At 34.0% G+C, this 27,881-nt stretch overlaps 1 protein-coding gene across 6 annotated transcripts; it reads left to right on the top strand.

Annotated features, from left to right (window-relative positions):
- Positions 1-336: 336 nt before the first annotated feature.
- Positions 337-26,130, top strand: LOC123531650 (uncharacterized). Of its 6 annotated transcripts, none has more exons than XM_053517618.1 (6): positions 340-474; positions 8,937-9,042; positions 9,708-9,833; positions 20,331-21,125; positions 21,937-21,990; positions 25,892-26,130. In XM_053517618.1, exons 4-6 carry the CDS (start codon positions 20,372-20,374, stop codon positions 26,026-26,028), a joined length of 945 nt encoding a protein of 314 aa, XP_053373593.1. In that variant the 5' UTR covers positions 340-474; positions 8,937-9,042; positions 9,708-9,833; positions 20,331-20,371; the 3' UTR covers positions 26,029-26,130. The 6 variants fall into 6 exon arrangements, with proteins under 6 accessions (XP_053373591.1, XP_053373593.1, XP_053373590.1 ...); XM_053517620.1 differs by lacking the exon at positions 340-474 and adding an exon at positions 5,097-5,234; XM_053517615.1 differs by lacking the exon at positions 9,708-9,833 and having other exon boundaries at positions 25,892-26,128.
- The last annotated feature ends 1,751 nt before the right edge of the window (positions 26,131-27,881 follow it).

Genomic DNA, 27,881 nt, shown 5'->3' with positions numbered 1-27,881 from the left:
CAAGATATTGCAATAACAAACACGAAGACATTCTTTATCAATGAAAGGTGTTTGATGATTCTATGGTACATGTATTTCGACATGAATTTAAGGTATTAGTGTTTGTAAGAAAAAAGTCTCAATCTCCTAAAATATAAGTTTCTTTACAAAAATATGCTTGTCAATATTTATCCGTAAAACGCAAGGAAATATTTGATAAGTCTAGTTTTGTTTGCCTATGAACAAATACAGCAATGAAATAGGATAGTCTCAATATTACTGTCTTTGTTATGTTAATATCAATAATAATTTACATTCCTTTAAGCACAGAGCTAACTTTATATTTGATAACAGCGATATTTTAGTCAATACAGGTGTGCTTCTTACAGGTAAACAACTACGGACAGAAGGGTATTAGAAAGATTGGTTTAAGCAATGTCCGGAAGACGAAAACAATAACTCGAGGGGATTTTTAAGAAACCATATTATAGAAAGGTACAATTTAGTTATTAAACTTAACATTTTTATAGGTACTGATTAAAGATAATTTGATATTTTATTGGTCAGAGTAAATTGTCAAATTATTATTATTATGGTACTGAAACCGAAAGTTCAAATGGTTAGTCATAGAAAACTGTGGTTTCACTACATTATTATAACTGATAATATAAAGATCTACGCCCCCATCTAGTAAACATACACGTAATGTTTGACACCTTAAACATGAAGTACTTAAGGTTTGGTATTTAGGCTTTGTATCTTACTCAGACTACAGAAAGAGGGTCGAAAGTCTAAAGACAACAGCACCGAAACCGAAAGTTTAAATGGTAATTATCGCGAATATTTTAAATGAGCCACTTTTTTGTTTTGTTTAATTGTTTTTAATATTGGAGTAATTTTTATATAAAACAGGCTAAATAAATATCTCTCACAATAAAAAGTGAATAATTTTACTCCCGAACCATTTTCGGTACATATTTTATTTCCAAATGCATTGTATATTTTAAAGCTATCTCACGCCTACTCGGTTTGCTTTTATAATATTAGTTTAAATGTAAATATTTGACAATGAAAGTGCTTTCATGACGTAATGGCCAAATTTACTGCAAAATCAACTTGTTGGTAAACATCACCACGACCACAAATTAAGAATGAATTAGCAAACTAAAAGTTCTTTGTGAAGTTAAATCATATCTACATCGCCTACCATTCCCCGATTTTTGATATTTGATACACTGCTTGTAAAAATGCAAAAATTATGATGACGCTCACCTTTGTTGATGTCTATTTATCGCGACGTGCACTACCTCGGAAGTTGCGACAGAGCAGTTTACCGTATACCTCTTAAAGATGTAGCTCTGTAGTTTACCAGGCGTGTTATAACGGAAATCCTATTCAAAATTTCTTTTAGGCTTAAGAGTCACCAAATTTTGTATTATAATCTATTATATAATAGCAGTTTGCCTATTTTTGCATACACGGCATGTGATTGTGACATTTGACATGTTCATGATTATTACAAATAGTAGGATAACGAAATATATTGCAAAACTTTACCTAAATTGTTATAAAACTACAAAGACAATTTGTGAATTTCAACGCATGTTAAACAAACTAATTATAGTATAATTGCTATACAAATAATGCCTATAAGGAACATGTTAGCTATATATTTAACGAACACAATTGGTCATGCGTAAGACCTAGCTCCAAGGTCAAGCTAACACTTAGAAGTCAAAGATTAACAAGTGCCCGCTTCATAACTTTGCCATTCATCTAGGGATTTTGAATTTACTTGGCAAAATGTTCCCCACAATGGGACAACGTGTCTCCCACAAGAACGAGACCAGAAGTAAAACGTTAACATTGTCTGTTTATTGTCTAGTCGATAAATCTGCCATTTACTAAGGCATTGAAAATATTTTGACACGAAATTTAACCAGGTAGAGAAGGTGTGTTGCGCTTATGACATATGTCTCTCAAGTTAAGATCAAGGTCACAAAATGATTCAACCCTAAACCTTTCTGGCATATTTTGCGCAGACAACTGTAGTATTCTTAGGCACGCTTCGTTGGAAATTGTCAGTAATAGTGACAGTTAGCAGAGGCAGCTCTTGTTAACATTGGCGTACACGACCATTGACATGGAACAAACACATTTACTATTTATCTTATTCTTCTAAACATATACTTGGAACCGCTCAGAGTCACGCGCGCAGGGAAACACCAAGGGCAAAAACATGACGTCACAGTGTTTATTTTGGAAAAAAATAGCGTTCATATATTTCCAACAAGAGCTACTGATAATCTGCTTTCCCGATCTCGAGCTGCTGTCACAGTGGTATTTCCATACAAAAGAAATTGATACTGTCTGAAATAGTGAAAGTTTAAAGAGAGGTTATTTGCTACTTTTCACAATTACGACAATTATCCTTCACTGCAAAATTGCCAATAGATAAATTTACGAAAGCTTAACATGACTAAAATATGTGGTTGAACATGAATAAATCATTTAGAATCTAACTCAACTCTTAACGTTTGTCGCAAAATCGTCAGCCTAAACAAAGTTGATGTAAAGCAAGATTTTATTTACTCATAATGTTGGATTAAGTTAAAAACAGATACTGAGAGAAGCTTTTTCAATATAATAACATCCAGAACAGTTTATCGGTAAAAATGCTTCAACAATAAAACTAACTTTAAATATCTTGTCTCAGTTTATTCGAAAAATATATTCAATAATCCCTTCTTCCTGCTTTCCGTAGACATTAGATTATCAAATTTATTGAGAGTGGGCCATCTGCAATAATATGGGTTTAAATATTTTCTTTGTAATTCTTTATACTACTGGCAAACAAGAAGTGATATGCATTTTCAATTGTATTAAAAGTGCCAACTTTACTTATTTCCTATCATTTTGATCCGTGTTGTTATATCTAACTCTTTCGATCTCAAAATTATGTGATGATAATCTAAACCTGCTAAGTGTGATTCGAAATTATCTCACTTGTTTTTATTTTTGGTGGGGTTTACGTCGCACTGACAATTATAAGTATTTTCAGCTTTGGCGTTAGAGGAAGACCTTAGGTGCACTTCCGCACATTATTTCATCACGTCCGGGCACCTGGGTAGAAACACCGGAGGGGCCTCCGTGGCCGAGGGATTAAGGTCGCTGACTTAAATCACTTGCCCCTCATCGATGTGGGTTCGAGCCTAACTCGGGGCGTTGAATTATTCATGTGAGTAAGCCATCCAGCTGGCTGACGGAAGGTCGGTGGTTCTACCCAGGTGCCCGCTCGTGATGAAATAATGCACGGAGGGGCACCTGGGGTCTTCCTCCACCATCAAAGCTGGAAAGTCGCCATATGACCTAAAATGTGTCGGTGCGTAGTTAAACCCAACCAAAAAAAAAAAAGAAAAAAAAAAAGAACACCGGCTTTCCGTAACCCAGCTGGATGGTATCCCGACATGAAGGATTCAGCGCCCCGAGTGAGGCCCGTACCACATCGGTGAGGAGCAAGTGGTTCAAAGTCAGCGACCTTAACTACTCGGCCATTGAGGTCCCTGCGAAATTTTTTATCTTCAATAACATTTTAAGATTTTTCAAGGTTGAAAGGATATCTAAATCTATTATAAGACGCTGGAAATACTAGAAATGTAAGAGCTGTTACATTTGACATTATTATTTGTCGTTTCAGTGTTAGACCGAGATATTTTTCCCTTCAAGAATAATGTTTTAACAGAGAGAACAATATTATCGGTGAGCAAACATGACAAATATCAAAACTAACGCAATATTCTGCAAGTGATACTGTCATAAGTGAAAATTTAAATTCTAGTTAAATAATTCTAACATCTTTATATAATCCTTTAACATTTTGACATTGCTAGGTGTATCTTTCAAATTCGTTTTAAAGTACTTTGGGATATATATACTTTCAACAAAGAAACCAGTTTGAAACTATTTATAATTCACATATCTGCGCATTCAAATGTAGATCCGTATCAGTGAAAATTGTATTTAGACTGTTTGAAGTATTGAAAAATATATCGTTATATTTCACTACTCGACTTAAAACGCAACTTGTTTTGATTATACGCCTTTGTTAGTTTGATACCGATTTCTTGTGAAATAACAGGTTAATTTGTTCCATTGGGAATTGACAAAAATAGTGATCTAACAGAATTGACATTTTGCCAAAACTAAAAATGATCGTGTCATAATATTTCATAAAAACACTGCATGTCGTATTGGCCCGATGCCAACGATAAATGAAATAACACTACATTATAAATAAAAAGATGGAAAACACTTGAAACATAAGAATCAATACATGGAGGAAGTGCGCCTTCTAGCTCATCCATGACCGATTTCTCTGTCATTTGAATATTTACACAGCTGAAATTTTGCACACGTCCTAAATAAATCGTATGATTAAGATTTTAAGTGTCAACAATATTAACAATAATGTTAAAAATGGGTTTCCGAAATTCCCTTTGTATATTCATCCTTGTTCTACTTTCCCCTTCAGAGCCACATCTGTCTATATTTGGCATAAATTTATTTGTATTTGTTAGATATCTGAAGCAACCTGTCAGTAATATTATCCGTTACAGCTTTCTTTTTTTCTTGTGAGCCTACTTTGCAAATGCCTGGCTCTAAGTGCTCCGTGTTTCCGAAAAATCTGCCATTACCAATTATCTTCTGTATATTCTACAGAAGTTTCTTATAATAATATATGACAACCTGTTTTACTTTGCTATGTAGACAAGTCTATGGGCAAGACGCCATTCTGTTAACTGCACAATAGAATTTTAAAATTATATTCAGTAAACTGGGCCTCGACTCTCATCAAAGAATAGTTGCTTTTATGTATAACCTGAATTTTTGACAGCAAATTCTACATGTTCTGGCTCTGGAGAGCCTACATTACTAAGTTTAACATATAACATATTACAAAGCGTGCGGGGTATCCATCCCAGCAATCGTCAGGCGTATCAACAAGCTACAAAAGAATAGTCTTATAATTGATTTTTTGTTAGGTTAATATAAAAGTAGTTAACATTCCATTGAATAGCTTTAACACAAAGCTAAGTATATATAAGATAACAGCAAGATAATAGTCAATAGGGGTGTGCTGGCACGTAAACCGCCCAAGACAGAAGTTTATAATTATTAAATTGCCATGTTTTAGCAAAATAGGAAAATAAGAAAAAAATACTAGAGGGGATTAAAGGAAACCATATTATGCAAAGGTACAATTTTGTTATTAAACAAATCACTTTATATCAATATTGATTAAAAATATTTTTAATAGTTTAAAATTTTATACGTATAACTATTAAAAAGTCGGCTTTTAGCCATTTTTCGAAAAGAAAAAAGAATATGTTTAGAGGGGATTTAAAGAAAACCGTACTTAAGACAGGTTCAATCTAGTAATTAAATTAACATTTTACATCAAAATCAATTAAAGATATTTAAATATTTTATTGGTCAGCGTAAGTTGTAAAATTGTAAATATTAACATAGAAACCGAAAGTCCAAATGGTAAGAGCTATAGTCATGTCGCAGGTGACATTGCACAGTCTCCATATGTGTAATTTTAGAAGGCTGTGCTCTTGTCGTGCAGCCAAAACACAATTTTCCGTAGACAAGGTGCACGTGAAAAATCGTACGGAAATCGTTTGAACTTTGCATGACCCTCGTACAGCTGCCGCTTGATTTCCACTCGCTGCCAGTGCAGTACTCGTAAAATCGTACTGATATTGAGCAATCATCGCACGACAACTCAACAGCGACAGCTGGGGAAAAGCAATGTTCAAAAACTTCTTGTTTGTCAATGTGCGATTGGTTAACTAAAAGTAGAAAAATGATTTTTTACGCAATACTCCTCATTACACACTGAGGACAATGATGCTGAAAAACGTTAAGGAGGCTGCACTCTCATCGTATCTTTTCCGCACAGCCTCTGTACGGAAGTGCTCTGAAATTGCACGATTTACGTATAGGTTCCGCGCAGCAACCTAACGGATTTCCCTCGGTATTCTCATGATAGCCTTACAAAATAATGACACGATGATCGTATGTAATGTGAACACATCCGCCGTAGCCCCATCTACGAGGCCCAAAAGCCCACAGTGAAAACAATTTTATATTTTCCTTAATTGAAATGTGTTCCTTCTATTTGACACTGTATTAAACGAGTACATGTTATAATGAAATACTAATAAGGAATCCGCTTTACGATGCAATATTTGTCTTTCAATGGAAGCTTGTACAAGAATGCTGAGTTCTATTTAATTAGTATGGATATTTAATCATTGCGAAGACAAATATACTAAGAAACTAAACCTTGTCTGGCATTTTCCAGGCTCCAATGATCATGTATCCAAAAAAGTGAAGTTTGAACATTGACCAGATGCGCTCCACAGACATCCCCTTTGAGATATAAAACATCTGCATGTCATAATTATGATGAATGCATTATGAAGCCAAGCTTTAGATAAAATGGCAAAATATGTCATTTCATAATCTTTCTTTATTATAACTCTAGAGGATGTATATTTGTTTCCGTGTGGAACCTAACATCAGCCACGATTAAATATTTTAACTCTGCCGTACACGAGCTAAAGACATTTCAATCTTACATGTAGAACAAATACATTTTCATTTTTATTTACTTCTTTTGAATATATATATATCTGTTTTATAGCCACAGAGTCATGCGCACAGGAAAAAATCTTGACGTCACAATATTATTTTTGAAAAAAATGCTTTTATATATTTCCCGTAGGAGCTCGAGATCGAGAATGCAGATTTTTCGACCTTATCCGATATTTATGTCATGCCGTTTCTGCTTACGGCCGTTACGAATATGATCCAAAGTTTCCCTAATCTCAACTTTTAAAGATTACTTACAAACTAGAATATACTGGTTTCAATGACGAAAAATCTGCGTTTCCTATCTCGAGCTCCTTTGGTATTTCCCGTAAGAGTTAAGTTTAAACTCTGAAAGAGTGAAAAGTTTAAAATGATTATAAGACATTCGTTATTTTTCACAATTACGATAAATATCCGACACTGCAGAGATTGTTAATAAATACTTTCACGAAACAGTAGTAAGATTGAGAATAAGTAGTTGCACATGAGAGGGCTTTGTTAATGAAATCATTTAGAACCTAACACTACTCTTAAATTTATGTTTGTCGCACAAAAGACACTCGTTAAGATGATTTTAATTTAGGTTTTGCTTCCTGATGCAACAAAAACAACACCTATTCAGCAATTAAACATATTCAATGCTTCTAGCCCAAACAGAGTTGATATGTAGGGACACTGTTTGTACATATAATTTTGGACTAAGTTAAATGCAGGTACAAAGAGAAATTTTTCAATATTGTAACATCCAGATTAGTCTAAAGACATTATTCCGAAATACAAAATGCTAACTGGAAAAACATGCTTCAAAAAGAAAACTAATTTTCGATATCCTTTCTCAGTTTATTCGCAAAATATAGATTCAATAACTTATTCATGTTTTCGGTGGACAACAGACTGTCAAATTTATTTAGAGTTAGATTAGAGTTTAAATACTTCTTTGTGAACATTTATACAATTGGCATACAGGAAATGTATGTAAATCATTTTCTATGTTATTGAGACGCAACATTTACATTTCCTGTAATTTCGATCCATGTACGTATATCTATCTCTTTCTATTTTAAATATGTGATGATAATCAAAATCTGCTAGGAGCAAAGCAAAATTTTCTGTTTTGTTTTCGTCTTTGTTGGGTTTAACGTCGCACCGATATAATTATAGGTCATATTGCGAATTTAGAGGTTTGCTGGTAGAGGAAAACCGCAGGGGAGGAGCAAGTGGTTTGAAGTCAGTGACATTATTCAATTGCGTGCAGAGGCCCCTTCGAAGTTTTCTATCTTCAGTAACATTTATAGATTAAAGGAATGTTTGTCTCTACTGTAAGACTCTGGTAATCTAGGAGCCATTATTATTTGTTTGTTTTAGTGAAAGATCGAGATATTATTTTCCCTCGAAGAATAATGTTTTCACCGAGAGAACATATATTTCATTGAGGGGGCAAGTATCAAAACTAACGCAGTGTTCCACGAGTTGTAATCTACCGCCATAAGCTTTTGTGTTTGTTTCAAATGTAAATATTTTGGTATATAAATATGACTTTATTGAAGCATTCCTCAAATAAATATTCCAAATTATTTTTAATTTATACTCTTTTGCATTCAAACAATTAGAATTGCATTATGTCTGTTTGAAACGGTGGGTTTATCTGGTGACAATCTATTGTTACATGGCATTGTTCTACTGAAAAGATGTTATCATTGTACAAACGTCAAATGACAAATTGTATTGTAACAATGTGAATTGACAAAAACGGTGGTATAATATCATTGACACAAAAAGATCATAACATAATGTTTCATAAAAAAATCCTGTCGTTTTGGCCCGATGCCCGCGATAATTGAAAAAACACTACACCAAAGACAAAATAAGCTTTGAAATCAAATAAGATCAGTATGTTGAAGATATAAATATATAAAATTTGAAAGATAAGAATGAAGCGTAGATGTATAATAACGGGTAATTACATGGTAGAAGTGAGCTTCATGGCTACAATGGCAATCTACTTTTTAATGGCCTAAGATAAGCTTTATTTTTATTTTTAGGTTTTTATTTTAGCGCGTTTAAACCGACTGCAGTCATTATTGTCAGACGGTAACACTGAAGCCGTATAATGAACCCTTCATCTTTAAAATATTGTTCTTCAAGGATCCTGCAAAAATATTCAGTCAATGGGTTCGGATTTCCTAAGTGCTACACCTTCAAAGTATTCCCCCATTACCGAAACACATTTTTATAACCTTTTTACCTAGCCGCGAAAAGCAAATAAATAATTTTCAATACAGGTGTGCTTCTTACAGGTAAACAACTACTGACAGAAGTGTTTTAGAAAGCTAGGTTTAAGAAATGTCCGGAAGATGAAAACAATAACTGGAGGGAATTTTTAAGAAGCCATATTATAGAAAGGTACACTTTAGTTATTAGCTTAACATTTTATATCAGTATAGATTAAAGATATTTTGATATTTTATTGGTCAGAGTAAATTGTCAAATTTTGATTATTATGATACTGAAACCGAAAGTTCAACTGGTTAGAGCCATAGAAAACGAAGATTTACAGGATTTATTTTCTATCAGTATAAAAATCTACGCACCCATCTAGTTACCATACACGTAATGTTGGACACCTTAAACATTAAGTATACGTTTGGTATTTATTCTTTGTATCAACATAAAAATATGTTGTATTTTTGTTTGTTTGTTTTTTAATATAAGAGTATTGTTTATGTTAAAACAGGCTAAATGAATATTTCTTCACTCACTTGGTTAAGAAACTCGATATGCTTGACACTCAAGATCATTGGATAACATAAAGGATAGTTATGATAGCTCAGCATAACATTTAATGAAAACAAAATTTAATTTGATAAGTTTGACAACTTTTCCTACATGTTGAACGTTTAAAGCAAAACTGCATTTAATTATGGCTGTTTTGTTTAATTTATAGGTGAACACCTCGTGGATTTTTCCCATTTATGAAAGGATGATCCACTCAAGATCAGATGCATAAGTCACGAACACCGTTCATCCCCTTCGCGTTATTATTATTTATGCCTATCTATTTTAATTAGATCGCCTCAGTGACTGAAACAATTTATCCTTATTGTGCCTCCTTGAGTGGCGAGGGAACACAGATGTGGTATTGTCGATGCGTCAGTGCTTCCAAAACAAATTGTAACGCGCCTAGCTCAAAAAAGGTATTTGATATAATTGATAAACTTGATGAAACCTTGCATGAGTCTTTATCATGATATGAACTTGCGCACCTCCTTCGTTTTCACTAGCTCTTTCCCTATTTCTAGAGCAGCTGTGGCTCCTGAAATAGTTTAAAAAGCACATTTTACCTTGTGGCGCGCCTTGCTCAAAAGTATTTGATGTTATGCATGAAACCTTGAATGAGTCCTATCATGATGTGACCTTGCACACTTCTTGAGATTTTAGTGCAAATTTCAGAATTACGGCCTAAGAAATAGCTAGCCAAAATGGTAGTGAATATTTTGTTTGTGATGCACATAGCTCAAACAGTATATGGCTTATAATAATGAATCCTTTATATAAAATGTGGGCAGATAACAATTACACTGCCCGTCCATGTGTGCGTGCGTCCGTGTAAATCATTGTCCGGGCTGCCATTCATCAATCTTGGCATAAATGTTCATCTGTCATGCGCAAAATCTAGACCTCCAGCTGAAAGGTCAAGGTCACAGTTATAGGTAAAAGATTAACATAGTCAGTTTTTTGTCCGATCTGTTACCCTGCTATTCATGAAGAGATTTTAAAATGATTTGGAATAAATGTTGACGATAATAAGACAATTTGTCATGTCAACTAGTCCCAAGGTCAAGGTAACACTTAGAAGTCAAATATTAAGGAGTGCCCGTTTCGTTACTGCCATTCATCTAGGAATTTTGAAATTACTTGGCAAACTGTTCCCCACATTGAAACAACATGAAACACACAAGATCCAGACCAGAAGTCAAACGTTAACATTGTCTGTTTCTATTCTAGTCGATAAATCTGCCATTTACCAAGACATTGAAAATAATTTGACATGAAATTTAACCATATAGAGGTGTGTTGCGCTTATGACCCTCAGGTCAAGGTCAAGGTCAAGGTCAAGGTCACAAAATGATTAATTCCTAAACTTTTTAGCATATTTTGCGCAGACAACTGTAGTATTCGTGGGAACGCTTCGGGGGCAATTGCCACTAATAGCGACAGTTAACAGAGGCAGCTCTTGTTAACTCTGGCGTACACGACCATTGACATGTAACAAACACATTTACTGTTTATCTTCTTCTTCTAAATATATACTTAGAACCGCTCAGAGTCACGCGCGCCGGGTAACATCAAGGGCAAAAAACATGACGTCATTGTGTTTAGTTTGGGAAAAAGAGCGTTTCATAAATTTCTCTAAGGATTTTCTGATAAATCTGCTTTCCCTATCTCGAGCTGCTGTCACAGTGGTATTTCCATACAAAAGAAATTTAAACTGTCTGAAATGGTAAATGTTTAAAATAAAGAGAGGTCATTTGCTACTTTTTACAAATACGACAATTATCCGTCACTGCAAAAATGCCAATAGATAGTTTTTTAAGAGCTTAACATGATTATAAATATGTGATTGAACAAGAATAAATCATTTGGAATCTAACTTTGTTTGTCGCATTAATTGTTAGACTCAACCGAGTTGATATATAGCAAGACTTTATTTACTCATAATTTTGGATTAAATTAATACAGATACTGAGAGAAGCTTTTCAATATAATAACATCCAGAACAGTTTAACGGTAAAAATGCTTCAACAATAAAACTAAATTTAAATATGATGTCTCCGTTTATTCGAAAAATATATTCAATAATCCCTTCCTGCTTTCAGTAGACATCAGATTATCAAATTTATTGAGAGTGGGCCATCCGCAATAATATGAGTTTAAAAATGTTCTTCGTAATTCTTTATACAATGGGCATACAAGAAGTGATATTCATTTTCAATTGTATTAAACGTGCAAAATTTACGCATTTACTATCATTTTTATCCGTGTTGTTATATCTATCACTTTTTTTTAAAAATTAGGTGATGATAATCTAAACTGCTAAGAGCGATTGAAATGATCTCAATTGTTTTGTTTTTGGTGGGTTTAACGACGCACTGACAAAATTATAAGTATTTTCAGCTTTGGCGTTAGAGGAAGACCTTAGGTGCCCCTCCGCCCATTATTTCATCACGTCAGTGCACCTGGGTAGAAACACTAGCTTTTCGTAACCCAGCTGGATGATTTCTCAACGTGAAGAATTCAACGCCCCGAGTGAGGTTCGAAACCACATCGGTGAGGTGCAAGTGGTTCAAAGTCAGAGACCTTCACCACTCGGCCAAGGAGGTCCCTGCGAAATTTCCATCTTCAATAACATTTAAATATTTTTCAAGTTTGAAGGAATATTTAGATATACTGTAAGACGCTGGAAATACTAAAATTCTAAGAGCTGTCACATAAAATCATAATTATTGTCGTTTCCTTGTAAAATCGACTTGTTTTTCCCTTCAAGGATAATGTTTTCACCGAAAGAATAATATTGTCGGCGAGCAAATATGACAAATATCAAAACTAACGCAGTATTTCGCAAGTGATACTGTCATAAGAGACAATTTAAAATCTAGTTAAATAATTCTAACAGATTTATATGTTCCTTTAAAGCGACTAACCCACACTTCGCGGTGTGATAATTTATAAAATCAAACGTTTACCTATATTCTGTATAAATCACCTTTATGTTGCATATTTGATGTTCTATTAATGTATTTTTCATCGAATTCTGTCCAAAATCGTTGTTTTCCTAATAAATCGAAAATAAAAACATTCGTCTACTATTTCTGATAAGTATTTTCCGGTTTATGATAAAACAAAATCCCCGGCCTTCAGCGAACACCTTGCAAGTGAGAATATGATAATTAATAGAGCGTACAAGTATAGGTATCGCGTAGTGTAATGGCGTTTTGAAAATCTAACTAAAACAATAATATATAATGAAGCCACACACTATTGTCATTAAGTATTCACCTTGCACTTATGAATATTCCGTATTGTTGCGTTAATTATAGCGATGTAGCAAAATAACTATTGCATTAAATTAGAGAATAACAGACTACTGTCTTTTGATATCAATGTAATCAGGTCGAGGTTGATATGGGCTGGAAGGGGTGAAGAAACCGAACCCCTTCAGCTCATATCTGCCGAGCCTGATAACATTGATATCAAAAGACAGATGTCTGTTATTTTATTTATCATGAAACTCATACAACCTACCTAGAGCAACATATGTCCTCATCTCTTATTTCGGAAAGGTTGACAAGTTTCAGAAGCAAAAATTAATAAATTCATATTTTACGGATTTGAAAATTCATCCGCCACTAAAACATTTGAACGAAACAATACGGCAGCGCTGAAAATTTCACTTCCAGTTCCAGACTCAGTCAGAGATACTTTAAAGTTTAATCACTAAATTTACACTGGTCCAAGAAATATAATTAACACAAACATTTTTGTTATTACTTAATAAAAATGGATGCATTTAATTATGCATAAATCAGGAATAAGTACATTGTCAAGTGCATGTATTGTAAACCTTTCTAAGAATTGATCTGATGGCATGTAAACATTGTGATGTCATGATGAACGTTACACATTGACGTCATTAAGTGATATTGTCTGTGTGATTATAAAGATCTTACATGCCTGCCAGTGTAAGGTGGGGTTTTCCCTACCCGAGGGACAGTGTGGAATGGAAAACCGAGCGTTAGCGTGTAAGACGGGGTTTTCCCTACCCAAGGGACAGTATGAAATGGAAAACCGAGCGTTAGCGTGTAAGACGGGGTTTTCCCTACCCAAAGGACAGTGTGGAATGGAAAACCGAGCGTTAGGGAGGTTTTATATCCAAGCTGTCCCGAGGGTTTGGAAAACAGCTGTCTTACACAGGCAGACATATAAGATCATTTTTCTTGCCTATCACGTTCATAATAGATCATTAAGACAAATAGATTTGTGTATTTCCTGCCATTATTTATATAGTTTTTGACGTCACAATAGTGCCAGTACTATGTGACGTCACCTTAGTGCACGCTATTTTAGACAAGGTTTCCCTAGGGAAAGACAGGATATCTGTCCCGGCGCGTGCTCGGACAAATGTATACTTTCCTCGCTAGGTAGGCAAGAAAAATATGGAGACAAGCATATTTAAGGAAATGAGTTGATATTACAGAATCTGTTTAGAAAAAAAGTCGTGCAATATCAAAACTGGATTCTGTAGTAAATTTCGATGTGGACATGGTAGAAAGAAACTTATGTAAAAACTAAAAATAAAATATCAGGCAAATGATATCAGACACTTTGCTTAGTATTTGCATGATAAACTTCATTAAAATTTAACTAATATCGCATGTACAAGTAGCTGCGCGGACAAATCGTTTACCTATCAATCTCGGTGTTGATTGTTCGAGTACTGCATCTGACCTATTTCTTTTCAAATTTTATCTGCAAACTTTACAAGTAGAAAAATTGCCACACTTATCTGATTAAACTTTATGGTCCATTTCTTGAAAGAAAACACGTGTACACGTGTAGTCTAGTCTACCGTTGTGGAACAAAATGAATATAAAAAACTGTAAAAAAGAAAAAGTACTTGTCAACAAAGTTTCAAGAAAATCAATACTACAAGAAATAACAGATGAAATTCGTGAAATATGTTATGTAAATATTGTAACAGTAAAAGAAATGTGGATAACATAAAATCTTTAAAGATAGTGGTCTAAGATGCATTTAGGTCAGACACCTTACTACCACGCCATCGTGTCATTGAATACTTATATATGTTATTTCAGTCATTAAGATATTTTAAGGATACAAATATTGCGTAAACTAACAAAGATGCGTAAACTAACAAAGATCCCTAAAACTATTGGCAAAGATTAATGAGTGCCAGGTCAATACTTGCAGACAATACGTTCACGATGCAGTCAGTGATTTATCGTTGGTCGAGCGGTTACGGTATTCGTAGTATAATTTTTCGTCGGAAGTTCGATTTCCCGACCCGTTAAAAGCTGGTTTTTAATGTATATTTCTTTTTCAATAATATTCAGCAAAAAAGAAAATGTTAGTTAATTTAGTTCTAACTTGTTCACTAACTTATATATAAATATATCACTACTGACACGTAATTAAACACTCAACATTTAATATGGTCTTATGTTTTTCAAGCTTTCCTCTGATATCTTTTAACCTGTACGGGTTAGTTTTAATTTTTTTACAAGCTTACATTTCAATTTAATAAAAGCATTGCCCGATCATAATTTCAGTATCGACTGAGTTAAAGATACTACCGATTTTATACGAAACTAGGAAACAAAGCAATGAATTCGAAACCAGGGAAAAACAATTTTACACAAAGTATATAATGCAAAAAAATATGTCGGTCGAATGCAAGGTTCGAACCGTCAAAAGTATCACTATCTAAAACTAAAACTATCCATCCGTCAATTCATCTATTGATATCCAGCGTATACCTTTACTTTAAAGAAGAGTGCTACTTATTGTTTCTTTTAAAAAAAAACAACGACACAATACTGTGCGATATCTACTGATAGATACTAAATACTTATCCGCTCTATTATTAGTGACGGAAGCAAAATAAACGCATGCACAGTATATGGTTTGCTGCCCACGTGATGAAAGTGTCATATAATACTGTCGCGTCTCGTTCTATATTTATATCAATGTTTACAAAATAAAGCGTTGTAACGGTTAATAAAAGTACGTGAGAAAAACTGCGAAAACTCGAATGTTCCGTAAATCTGAAAACTAGAAACTTATCAACCATAACTGTCATGTAGATATATGAAATACTGGCGTCAATTTGCCTTTCGGTGATAAATTATTTTAAACAATCACAATTCACAATGTGTGGGTTAGTCGCTTTAACATTTTGATATTGATGGGTGTATGTTTCAATTATTTGTAAGTATTTTGGTATATGTATGACTTTATCGAAGCATACTGCGAACAAAGATATCAAACTATTTATAATTCACATATCTTTGCATTCAAATGTACAATGTAGATACGTATCAATGAAAATTGTATTCAGACTGTTTGAAACGGTGGGTTTATCTGGTGATAATCTACCGTTATATTTCAGTACTACACTTAAAACGCAATTTGTTTTGATTCTACGCCTTTGTTATTTTGATACCGATTCCTTGTGGAATAATAGGTTTTACTGTTTCAGTGTGAATTGACAAAAACAATGATCTAATAACATTGCGTTTTTGACAGAACTAAAAAATATCATGTCATAATGTTACATAAAAACCCTGCATTTCGTATTGACCCGATGCCCGTGATAAATGAAATATCACTACAAAAAAGACCAAATAGCTATGAAATTAAATAGGATCGGAACGTTTAAAATAAAAAAAAAAATAAACATAAGAATGAAGCCTAAATCTTTAATAACGGGTCAGTACATGGAGGAAGTGTGCCTTCAGGCTACAATGGAAAACTAGTTTCTTAATGGCGTCCGGTCATAATGGTCAGAAGGCAACACTTTGGCTATATATAAACAGTTCATCTTTAAATATTCTACCTTAGCATAAACAGTAACGAAAAACTCCTGAAAACTGTTATGACAGTTGCAATTTAGATACCAACACTGGCAAAGTTTGTCTAACTCGTGAAGTATTTTCTAATGGCCCTTGATAATCAAAAAGTGTAGGTGTACTGAAATCAACGTAATATATTACTTTGATAGCATTTAAAGTCACCGCAGTTGCAGGTGTTAGCAGTAATCAATGTTTAATACATATGTGCGCCAATAATATAAATAAATAATGTAAATGAACACAGTCCGTAGTCCTTTATCATGATAATTAAGTATAAAAAACACATAAAATGATTATTTACGTGATTTAAAAAAAAAAAACAACTAAAAAATACAAATAATTTTCCATGTCATTTTTTACAATTATTCAAATTGCACTGATAATTACGCCTTGTCAATGGTTCAGTCATTACATTTGTTGTGACAGAATCGTCGGCGACAGCAATGTGGTTAATTCTGTCTCCATTGCATCGACAATCGTTTATAATTGTTGATTAGAGTAACCTATAATAAGGAGATAGTAAACTGCCGATTCACAACCCTAGCACTGGCCTGTGAGGAATTCTGTTTTACAAATACACTAAACGGACTTCCAAAACAACAGAAAATATATCAACGCTTATTCCAGCCACCACACTTCATTTCAAAATAGCAGCCGTAAATAAAACCTATAAGAAACAACATATATTTGTATTGAAAATTGAATACTTGAGGTCTCCGAGTACAATTTATGTGTTAGATTTATATTTTGTCTTATGCATAATCAAGAAAATTTGATTAAACTCTCATTTTACAATATCAATATCTATGTTACTAAATATAGTGGACCGCCCGCTTTACTCAGTAGGGAGAGCGCAGATCTACGGGGTCGTGAGTTTGGCCCCGGATGGCACGTATGTTCTCTGCGGCAATTTATAAAAGATATTGTGTCTGATATCATTCATCCCCCACCACTATTTCCTGTGGGGAAGTTGGCAGTTTCGTGTGGTAAACAGGTTTTTATTGGTTCGGAATCACGGAACACTATTACATGTATAAGGTTAACTGCCCGCTGTTATATATCTGAAATACTGTTAAAAAACGGCCCAAATTTTTAACAAACAAAATATAATAACGAAGATGGTGCTGCTTTATCGGCATTACGATCCACTTCCGGCGATAACGTATTTCTGCCTGCTCGTTCCCGGTTTTATTTTGTCATTTGGATATTCCATTTCTGTCTTTCATTGCTTGCCAATGTCTTGAAAGTAAATAGATGGGCAAACGCTTCTAAATAAAAACACAACGAGGGAATTCTTAGGAAGATATTCCGAACAGAAAGCTTGTGTTCTCAAAACCTTCGCTAATGATCACGTTTCTTTAAATCCAAAGTTATTAGTTGTAAATTTAAAAAGGTACAAACAAGACCTATAAGAATTACAACACTCTCGACTATTCAATTTTTCGCTTGCGGGTGAGAAGGCGGGTTAGATTGGAGAGGAAATAGAATTTGAAGACATCAATAGATGAAAAAGGAATATCATGTACAACCGGATGCGTAGGTACGTGCGCTCATGCGCGAGTGCACGTGTCTGTGTCTGTTTGATGGTTTGTGAAGAATATTACTTTGATGCTAAGAAACTGTATAATAAGAAAAACTTTCGGGGAATAGGGAATAAAAGTGCCAGGCGTTAATATGGGGATGCTAAGAAGCTAAGAAGAGCATGATTAAAAAGTGTTAAGGGAAGAAACTAGCTTAAACGCAACAATCAGAAAAGGATAGTATTTTAGTGTAAATAATCTCAATCTTTCGAGATGTGCGGAATGTAATGAGGTATAGTTAGTGTGGTTCTTTTGGGATTATGGAGTACATTAAATTTTATTAAGGTCGAATTCCACTCAAGCCGGTGCTTGGTTGCAAGAAGGGCATTGTCATGAACAGACTCGGTGAAACCGAATTTTGCTTAGTGGCGTATGCTACGAAAGAGTTTCATATAGATTTTATCAATTACTGCAACAGTAAACTTTAGTGTCGTGAAGCGGCTGTGAGAATGTAATATATAATTTAAAATGATTCAATGATCCCAAAGGGTGTGTTAAATTAGACTTTCTGCTAGTGAGCACGAAGGATGTTGTACGTTTCATTACATTTAAGAAACAGACTCAGTCAAACCCTGTCAGCTATCATTTTACTTGAAATCGTTTTACGCTTCCAAATGATCCTCATAGATTTTATCAACTACTACAACAGTAGACATTAGTGCCGTGTAGCGGCTATATATATATCTATATCTCTCTCTCTCTCTCTCTCTCTCTCTCTCTCTCTCTATATATATATATATATATATATATATATATATATATATATATATATATATATATATATATACATGACAATGAAAAGACTCGGCATAAGATGGAGTTATTTGATTATTTAGAATTTAACTGTCACTGTAGTCTGTTAAGTTTTGGTTAAAAGCATTTTATAAAATAACTTTCTTTCGCTAACCTAGCTGAAGTACTATCTACTTTCATTTTAAAAAATGGGAACATTTTGAAACTTGATCTTTATTACTGCAAATATCTATATGATTACTTAGTGGAATTTGTCTAGTTGAAGGGTCTCCTATTTGTTATGCGTGAATAGTTCTTCTTGTTCATAATTTATCGCCAGTTTGGCCAATATAATATTATTCACATCCGTTGCAGGTGATTATATACAGTATATTTTTTACATCACAGGACATATTTTCATTTACATAAAATGTTTTGCCGTTATTGTTGTAGCAATTGCTTTCTTTTATATGTTTGCATAAACTACAGTTTTTTTTTTTTGCATTTTGTAACGGTGAAATTTCCGCTTTATCAGACTTTGTTGTGAATCTAGCTTTTGTCAATATTTTTTTAAGGTTTGGTGGTTGTCGTTGGCTTTTGATAAATTTTGAATTTGCGAGTACCTCATTCATTTTAGTGTCTGACATTATTATAGGTAAATTATTTGTGATAATTGTATATAACTCAGAGTTTTTAAGGTTGAATGTAGACACGTAAGGAACTGTGTCTTTGTGTGGTTTGATTTGTGTTTTAAGTTATGTCTCTCTTGGAATTTTAAGTGCTTTGCTGATTCAATTGAGGATGATAGTTTTAGGATGATTTCTTATAAGAAGTGATGACATACGTTCTGTCAAGCGCAGATTCCTAATGTTAGTATCTGAAACAATTGAGCAAATACGTCTTGCTAAATTATATTGTATGCTTAATTTTGTATGTTTAGGGTGGTATGATTTATACTTAAGGTATTGTTTTGTATCTGTAGTTTTAAAGAAAATGTCTGTTGAAAGATGGCAATCGTTTTTCTTAATCAGAATATCTAAAAAGATAATTGTGTTTCTTCTATTTCTATTGTGAATTTTATATCTAGGTGTAAATTATTTAACAGGACGTGGAAATGCTCAAGTAGGTTTTGTGATTTAGTCCAAATGACAAAACAGTCATCTAGGCATCGTTTCCAGTTATTTTTTTTATACATGTAGCAAATGTTGTGTCTGTTGCATGTTCCAAGATTGTGTAAAGTTTTTCTTCCAGGTAACCTAATACCAATGTTGCATATGTATGTGCAAATTTTGTTCCCATAGCTGTTCCCCTGATTTGATTGTAAAATGTTCCATTGAATGAAAAGTTGTTATTTTCCAAAATTGTTTTGATGCCGTTTAAAATGACTTCCATTGTAAATCTTTTATGGGATGTTTTTTTTCCAGCTAATGTTGAATTGCTTTATGTATATAATACATATTGTATCTAGTTTTTATTTTATTAGTACTATATAATTAGTTTTACATTTTCTTTGTAATATGTACTGTACATTTTGATTACACAATGTTGATATAAATATTTCTTATGTTTGAATGGCAAATTGTAACATATATTACTTAAAACAAATGTTGGACAAATAGTTAAAAGTGGTTCACTTACGATCAGATTCAAATAATCCAGAATAAAAAGCTCGGAATGTAAAATAAAAATAAACTAAATGTAACCTCACTAGTATCATTATCTGTTGCAGTTATTGCTTGATGGGAGAACTATAAGGGACTTGGATTTCGGATGCATATGGACGTGAAAATCAAACAAGACATGGACAGACAGATGGCTTTGCGTGAAAACGAGTTATACTGGCGCATTTATCTCCTACTCAATGAAGGAGTGCCCGTAGTTTCAAAGCTCGTTATATCCCGAGAATTGGGCAGACATGGAAGTGACTTAGATTTTCTTTTGCTTCAAAGTAAAGACCAACTGAAAAAGACTCATCGTCTGAATGAATCAGAAATTGAAGTTTTGTATCCTGCCGATGGAAACACAAACATAGACAAGTGGAACTCGAATATGTTCACAAGTGTAATTCTTACCATATTTCGTACCTCCCTTCTACAAAATGAAAGGAAGCAAATACGAGATATTCACAATATTCTAAAAGAGCTGTGTATCAATCCAGACGAGTACGCGTTAGATGACGAGACATTTGACGACCATAAAACAACACTTAAAGATGCACTGTCATCTCTTGCCTTTGACAAAAAGGTAAAATCCGAAATTGATGACTTGATCAATATTTATACCAACCAGCCATTGAATGCTGCAGATTTGCTGCGACATATTGAAGACATCAACTTGTCTGAAGAGACACGACAGCAATTGGAAATCTTTCTTCATTCACCCCCCGCTATCATGGGAGACAGTGGTGATAATACGAGCGATGATGTTTATGAGGAAGAGTCCATTGGTAATGTTACCTCCACAAACATCCTTGACAAAGGTACACAAGAAACGCCTGAAAATATTCATAGCAATGATTATGACGGTAAGATCTTGGACTTATCAAATAATGTGTTATACATCATGTCACAACTTATCAAATAAAAGTAAAACCAGACAGTACATTTTCAGTAACAGAATATTATGAAAAGAAACATTTATAGCGTTTGACTGGCAATACAAATACGGATGCATTGCCTATAGCAACATCGTTATATGTGAGTTAAAGTGGCATTATGCGCATCTTACTGCACATAGTGTGTTTTTGGTGAATGTTTCATAAAAGCAGTTTTCGGCTGCTGTGCATTTAAATGTGTTAAATTAACGATAATGCCGCATAAGTATTTAAGATCATGATGCTTTAGAAATAAAGGAATTGGATTAATAGAAAAATAGTTATTTTGTTCAAACTTCTATGCAGTGATCTCCCTTACCTATAGGTAGAGGTTTCTGAAGTTGCAGGGAAGCAATTCCTGCATGCAGTTTAACTTTTCTTAAAAAGACTACCCCAGTCAAAATAAGAAAAGTCATATTTGGAAAATTATTATTTAGTACTGGTAACAGGAAGAGTTTTGGTATATTGGGTTAAAAACTGTAATTTTCCCCCACCCTTTTTACACAGACCTCCATTTCAGATGGATGATTACGCGAGGATTAATTTTCGAGAGATTAGGGATCTCGCAAATATAGCAAAATTAAACTCTCGCGAAAATTTCTGCTTTTACAGTATGTATATTCATAAAATGCCTTGAGCTATCTAGTGATATAGGTTTGAAGCTGTCGGATATTTGCTGTTCTTAAATTCATTTGAACAAAAAAGAAATAACAAAATAAGACTCTGTTTTCTATAACAACAGGTGACAGACAACTTTCTGATGCGATAGATAGGGAAAATGAAGTGCATGCTGACGGTAAGCTTTATCTCACGTTTCGATGACAAAATTCTGCAGGTTAATTTTCATACATAAATTGAAATTAAACTGAATAGCTTTCTTTTGAATAAGCAATACGTATATCAAATGCATTAAAAGACACAGTACATCCCACACAAGCAATGCTTTTCTGTTACTGATAAATTATATCAGATAAATGAAACAGGTGTCAGCTGTAAGTATTCCAGGTAAAAATCAGTTTTTTAGGGCCGCATGTAACAAAAACTTTGTGATCGTAATTTTGTGCTGGTGATGTTTGTTGTAACGTCGTATCAACACAGTTATTGGTCATATGTTGACTTTCTAGCTTTTAATGGTGAAATAAGACTCCTGTCGCCCGTCCGTGTATTATTTCAGGCACGAACGGGTACCTGGTAAATTCATTGACTGACCTCCCGTAAGCTAGCTTGAAGACTTTCTCACATGAACGAATGCTAAGCCTAAGCGACATTTCAGTCAAATTCAGTAAGGGGCAAGTGTTTCAAAGTTAGCGACCTTAACCATTTGGCCACAGAAGCCACTCGTCATAAATAGTTATATGTTTTAAGAACTTGTTTCACCATCAATGTAGAGTAGATTTAAAACTTAAATAATATGAATTTAGTTTGGTTCAATAACATTAATAAAAGCCCAGTTTATTTTCATCCATTGCTGCTTTGTTTTGCAGAAGAATGTAGTAGCCTGTCTAAATTCTTAAGGACTTCGGACACTTCCTATATGAATTTGCCTACTCCAAGAGTGAAAAATAAACCACTGAGAAATAAGTATTTAATTACATATACCATCTAAATACATATTTGAGATTATTTCTTTAAGTCAAATTTTTCAATATCTGTTTCATAAAATGGTAATTTTTGCTCTAAATAGAATTACGTACCCTGTTATATACATATAAAAGCTATTTTGCTTTAAACAACATTGTCTCCCCCCCCCCCCCCCCCCCCCACCCCCTCTCTCATTTCGTGCATCAAAAACATATTTGGCCAGCATATGTAGATATTAATTATACACATTTTCTGTGACTATTGTGTTGATGCAAGGGGTGGAGAAGTACTTTTAAACAAAAAAATATAACTACAGGGTGTTCCCAAATATAAAGTAACCAATACTTTTTATATTCATTTTTAATAATTTGATAGTCACATATTTTTACATCCGTTTGTAACTCAAATACTATACAAATGAAAGGGCACATTTAGGCATGTTATACATGTATAGTATTGAGAAAAGCAAATACTGTGAATTCATTATTATTCATTGGGTTAAATTTTCATTGGCTTATCTGGTTGTTTGCTGCACTAGATTGGCAAATGTGTGCTGTGAAATACTAGCAACACACCAGGTAATCTTCTGCATATATATTTTTCATTTCTTTATTTCTTCATCTTCTTCTCTGCATTTATATTTATTTCTTTCAGACACATACTAAATGTCACACGCATTCATTACTTCATGTTTTTCCTTCTGTGCAAACTGAATTGAAGATTGTTCTTAGCGGCGGACTAGGCCTAAACACAACAAAAAAAGAGGCAATATGTGCACAGCAGTTAATCTGATCCTGACTATAGTCTATCCAACAGAAATAACGCTTGGAATTGATATGCCTGTGATGCATAGGTCAAGTAGCTTCTTGGCAGGTCATATCAGTGACGGTTTCACATTCAATGTGACGCCACGAAAGTGATGTGTCAAGTCGCTTTCCATGCAGATGGCATATACAAATCCGGCTAGACGCGAAAACGAACTAAACGGTCCAGCCGAGTTTCAGGTGGAATTTTTATGCAGCGACCTGCTTCTACTTTAGCCCTTCAAATGACACATTTCGAATATGTTTTGCCCACAACTTCAGCCCTAAATAGACAACATTATCTTTAGATGGGTTGTTGTCAGACTTATCCCGATTTAACTATTTCCGATCCAGCTTCCTTAGGCAAGCCTCAGAAAGAACTGTCATTTCGGATACATTTTTATTAAATGTTAAAGCGAAATGAACCGTGCCATGAGAAAACAACATAGTGGCTTTGTGACCAGCATGGATCCAGACCAGCCTGAGCATCTGCGCAGTCTGGTCAGGATCCATGCTGTTCGCTTTCAAAGCCTATTGGAATTAGACAAACCGTTAGCGACCAGCATGGATCCTGACTAGACTGAGCAGATGCGCAGGCTGGTCTGGATCCATGCCGGTCGCAATTGCACTATGTTGGTTTACTCATGGCGCGGCTCAAATATTATATGTGCCACTGGTACTTATCCCAAGCAAGAACCCACCCTACGGCCTTGATCAGATTACTGCCTTTTCTTAGTATTAATGTTATACAGCACACAAATATCTGCCATCACTTATAACAGAGCTATACAGACATGTACATGTACTTAAATAACTACCTGAACCTCTAATAAAACTGACCGGTCACTTATACATGTATACCTATTCACACATGTAATGCATCAGTAACTTTACATTACGAACAGTGTATAGATAAATCAAGTACAGGTTGTTTACAAAAATATCGTTCTCTTTTTAATTTATTTATAGGATTTTAATCTTAAAATGTTATTTTTTCCTTAAATAAACAGATTTTGAAACTTTTTTCGACTGGAATTCATATATTTAAAACTTCCGTAAAGTGATGACATTATATTTTTACGGAAATTAAACATTTTATTTTTTCAAGAAAATATACCCTGGCCCAGATAAGATAAGAAAAACATTTTGATAAGAACAGATACAAATCAGTTTCTGCTGTAATAAATTAACTAATACATTGGTTTATCATTGACTCGAAACGATCTGGGTATTGTTTAAATACTTAATGAGAAATTTGCATTTAAAATGGAGGCTAGAAGCATATGATAGTGTCCGAAGTCCTTTCTAAGTTCATTTAACGCAGATGTCGCAGGGACTGTAGTATCGTAGCCTACAGATTCTATGTTATTTTTACTACTGTTCTATCTCTTCAGTAGTTAGTAATTTATGTCAGTTCAGAGTAACAAAATCTATGAAATTATTTAATGATAATTAGAAAACACAATATTAACTAATGATACAATAAAAGAACACATTGCAGGGTCATTTAGATAAGCTTTACGACGATTCTTAAATAAAAAGTTTCCAAATTGCAACAGATAACGTCCGCACTAATCAAATGTATTTAAAAACAATTGCTGTTATCTACATGAACGTAGAATACAAACGGTTTATATAACATTTATTTTTTAAGTTTGATCTGTTAAAATAATAATAAGTCTCATATAAATACACAGCATTGTGCAGCGGAACTCTTTAATTCTGTTTTGCTTAATATCTTGGTTTTGTTTAGGGTCACAACGACACAATTTAGGTATAAGTCATAGGCGGGCACACGGATAAAACCACCGACCACCGACTTTATATGAAAAAAATTGTACAGTGCAAGCGGTGGTTCGAACCCACACCGATATGGTCAGCAATCTATTCCAATCGGCCACAGAGGCCTCTGTCAGACTTTGATTGTGATTGTCTGGTAAATGTTTACTTCTGTCTATCAGACAAAAGCTTTTCAAAAGGTTTAAACACTCCTCAAAACTTTATTTCATTTAGCTTAAGACTATGTTTTGGAATAACTTGGTAATGAAAAGAAAGAAGTATCCTTCCCCATATGCCAATAGTTTCAGTCAGATTCACCAGAATTGATGAGAATAGTTTTGAAAATGTCTTTTGTAAATATGATTTGAAAAGTAAACTTTGTTTAAAAAGAAGTATCCGATCCTAAATGGACTGTATCTGGAACATCTTTTTTTTCATCACAAATTAAGAAGTAAGCAATGAGTAAATAATCCCAGAATACACTAATCAAATGAAAACAGGCTGTTAATGCTACATTATATTATAAATTATCAGATGACAGATACACAGTTGATACAATATACAGTCGCGATACTAGTGAATTTCATGAAGAAGGTAAGTCTGTCTTTCTTTTTGATACATCTATATACATGAAACAGGAGATTAGTTTTTATCGGTTAGTTAAACATTAACAAGACAATGGCTACAGGATATACAAGTAATGATATCAAGTTATTACGGAGTCCTGTTGGGGCCTTTTATAATGTCGCTGTCGCGTTTGTGGGGTCGACACACGACAACGCGAAGTGACATAGCGACATTACGAAGTGACACCCGACAATCGCAAACGACGGCGACAGTCCCAAACGACAATGTCGCGATATCCACTTTGAAATGTCGCCTTTCAAAAGCACGATATATCGCGATGTTACTTCGCGTTGTAGAGAATCGTCACTTGAAATACTCGGAAACGGTGACGCGTTTTCATTTAACGCCAAAGTGTAGTGCTCTTGTAGAGATGTTTTTACTTTAAAGATTTGTTTTAAATATCTATTCTTTGTAGAAATGGTTCCAAAAAGCGTTAGTCACCCTTAAGAAATATAATGTAAAATAGAAGGAATCACATACTCATTTCATATCAGTTCGAACTAAAGTGATATCAAAACCACACTGGTACAGCTGAAGTGGAAAGTTTAAACACATTAAAATACAAAATGTGTATCGTACAATGATAGATAACAAAGTAATTTTGAACAGGAGTGTAATCCTTTTATCATGTTGATTATGGTCAAAGGGAATCAACTCTTTTTCCACAGGACTACATTGTGATGGTTTGGTTATGACCATTTACTTACATTTAAACATTTGATTCCATCTACATAGGATGAAAGAACTATCCAAGACCTACCAGGAAAATGCAAGAAATATACCTGTTGACTATCACTTGTCGGCAATTTTTTTTCTGCTGGAAGCCGGCAAGCTTCTGTTTGGCAGTGATTTTTATGATTTTTTAATGATAAAACATACTTATTTTTCACTCAAAATGCATCATTTAATTTCCTCGCCATTGATCATTGCTTACAACTTCAATTCATGAAATAAAACAGTTCTAATAAACATCAAACAGATATTTCACCGGTCTGAGATCACTTAACACTAGAATTACCTATACATTTTCGACCTATCAGAAGCCATATGAGTTTATTAGCTTCGACCTAAAATATCAACATTAACGTTTTTGATAATTATATTATGTAAAGTTGGTAAGTATGACGAAAAGTAGAACACAGTTTGAGAACGATTGTGAATCTTACATTGTGAAATAAATTTGGAAACCACTTTCCAGTATACGGTATTCGTAACAAATCAAGAAGGATGTTGATAATCCTTGATGCTAATCGCGTCTATAATTGCTTACTGGGTTTTGAAGCATTATCAACTTCGACTATAAACCATTACATCTATTTATTTATTTTGTTGGGGTTAACATCGCACTGACACAATTATAGGTCATGTGGCGACTTTAAATCTTTGATGGTGGAAGAAGGTCCCAGGTGCCCCTCCGTGAATTATTAAATCATGTGCGGGCACATGGGTGAACCACCGTCCTTGTGACAGCCAGCTGGATGGCTTTCTCTCATGAAGAATTCAACGCCCCGGGAGAGGCTCGAAACCACATCGATGAGGGACAAGTGATTTGAAGTCAGCAACATTAACCACTCGACCACGGAGGCCTCATAAACCATATAAAATTTTTACACTAATTTAAATACACTAAAACATGATCTTTTTCATATACGTTTACATGTGTACAATATTAAGAAATGTTCCTGCACCTCTGGAACTTAGATTTACATTACGTTTCTCAAAATAAATCAGAAAATATATGTGATTTTTATTTAATCTTCGACTGTTACTTAATTGCTTATGAACAACACTACACGAATTTAACAAGCTTGTATTTCCGCAAATTTTGTAATACCGCAATTCAAGTAATATATTTGACCATTGGTATTTCAGAGGATAGAATGTAACGGAACGGAAC

The sequence above is a fragment of the Mercenaria mercenaria genome, chromosome 11 (genome assembly GCF_021730395.1).
Source record: "Mercenaria mercenaria strain notata chromosome 11, MADL_Memer_1, whole genome shotgun sequence".
Lineage (NCBI taxonomy): Eukaryota > Metazoa > Mollusca > Bivalvia > Venerida > Veneridae > Mercenaria > Mercenaria mercenaria.
The sequence above is the reverse complement of the archived record's forward strand: the minus strand, read 5'-3'. Positions and strand labels throughout refer to the sequence as shown.

Bases quoted from the DNA above. Each gene is read 5' to 3' on its own strand.
- LOC123531650 (XM_053517618.1), top strand. From the start codon at position 20,372: ATGCATATGGACGTGAAAATCAAACAAGACATGGACAGACAGATGGCT. The intron at 21,126-21,936 runs GTAAGATCTTGG...CTATAACAACAG, and splicing joins TCATAGCAATGATTATGACG to GTGACAGACAACTTTCTGAT. The intron at 21,991-25,891 runs GTAAGCTTTATC...ATAAATTATCAG, and splicing joins AAATGAAGTGCATGCTGACG to ATGACAGATACACAGTTGAT.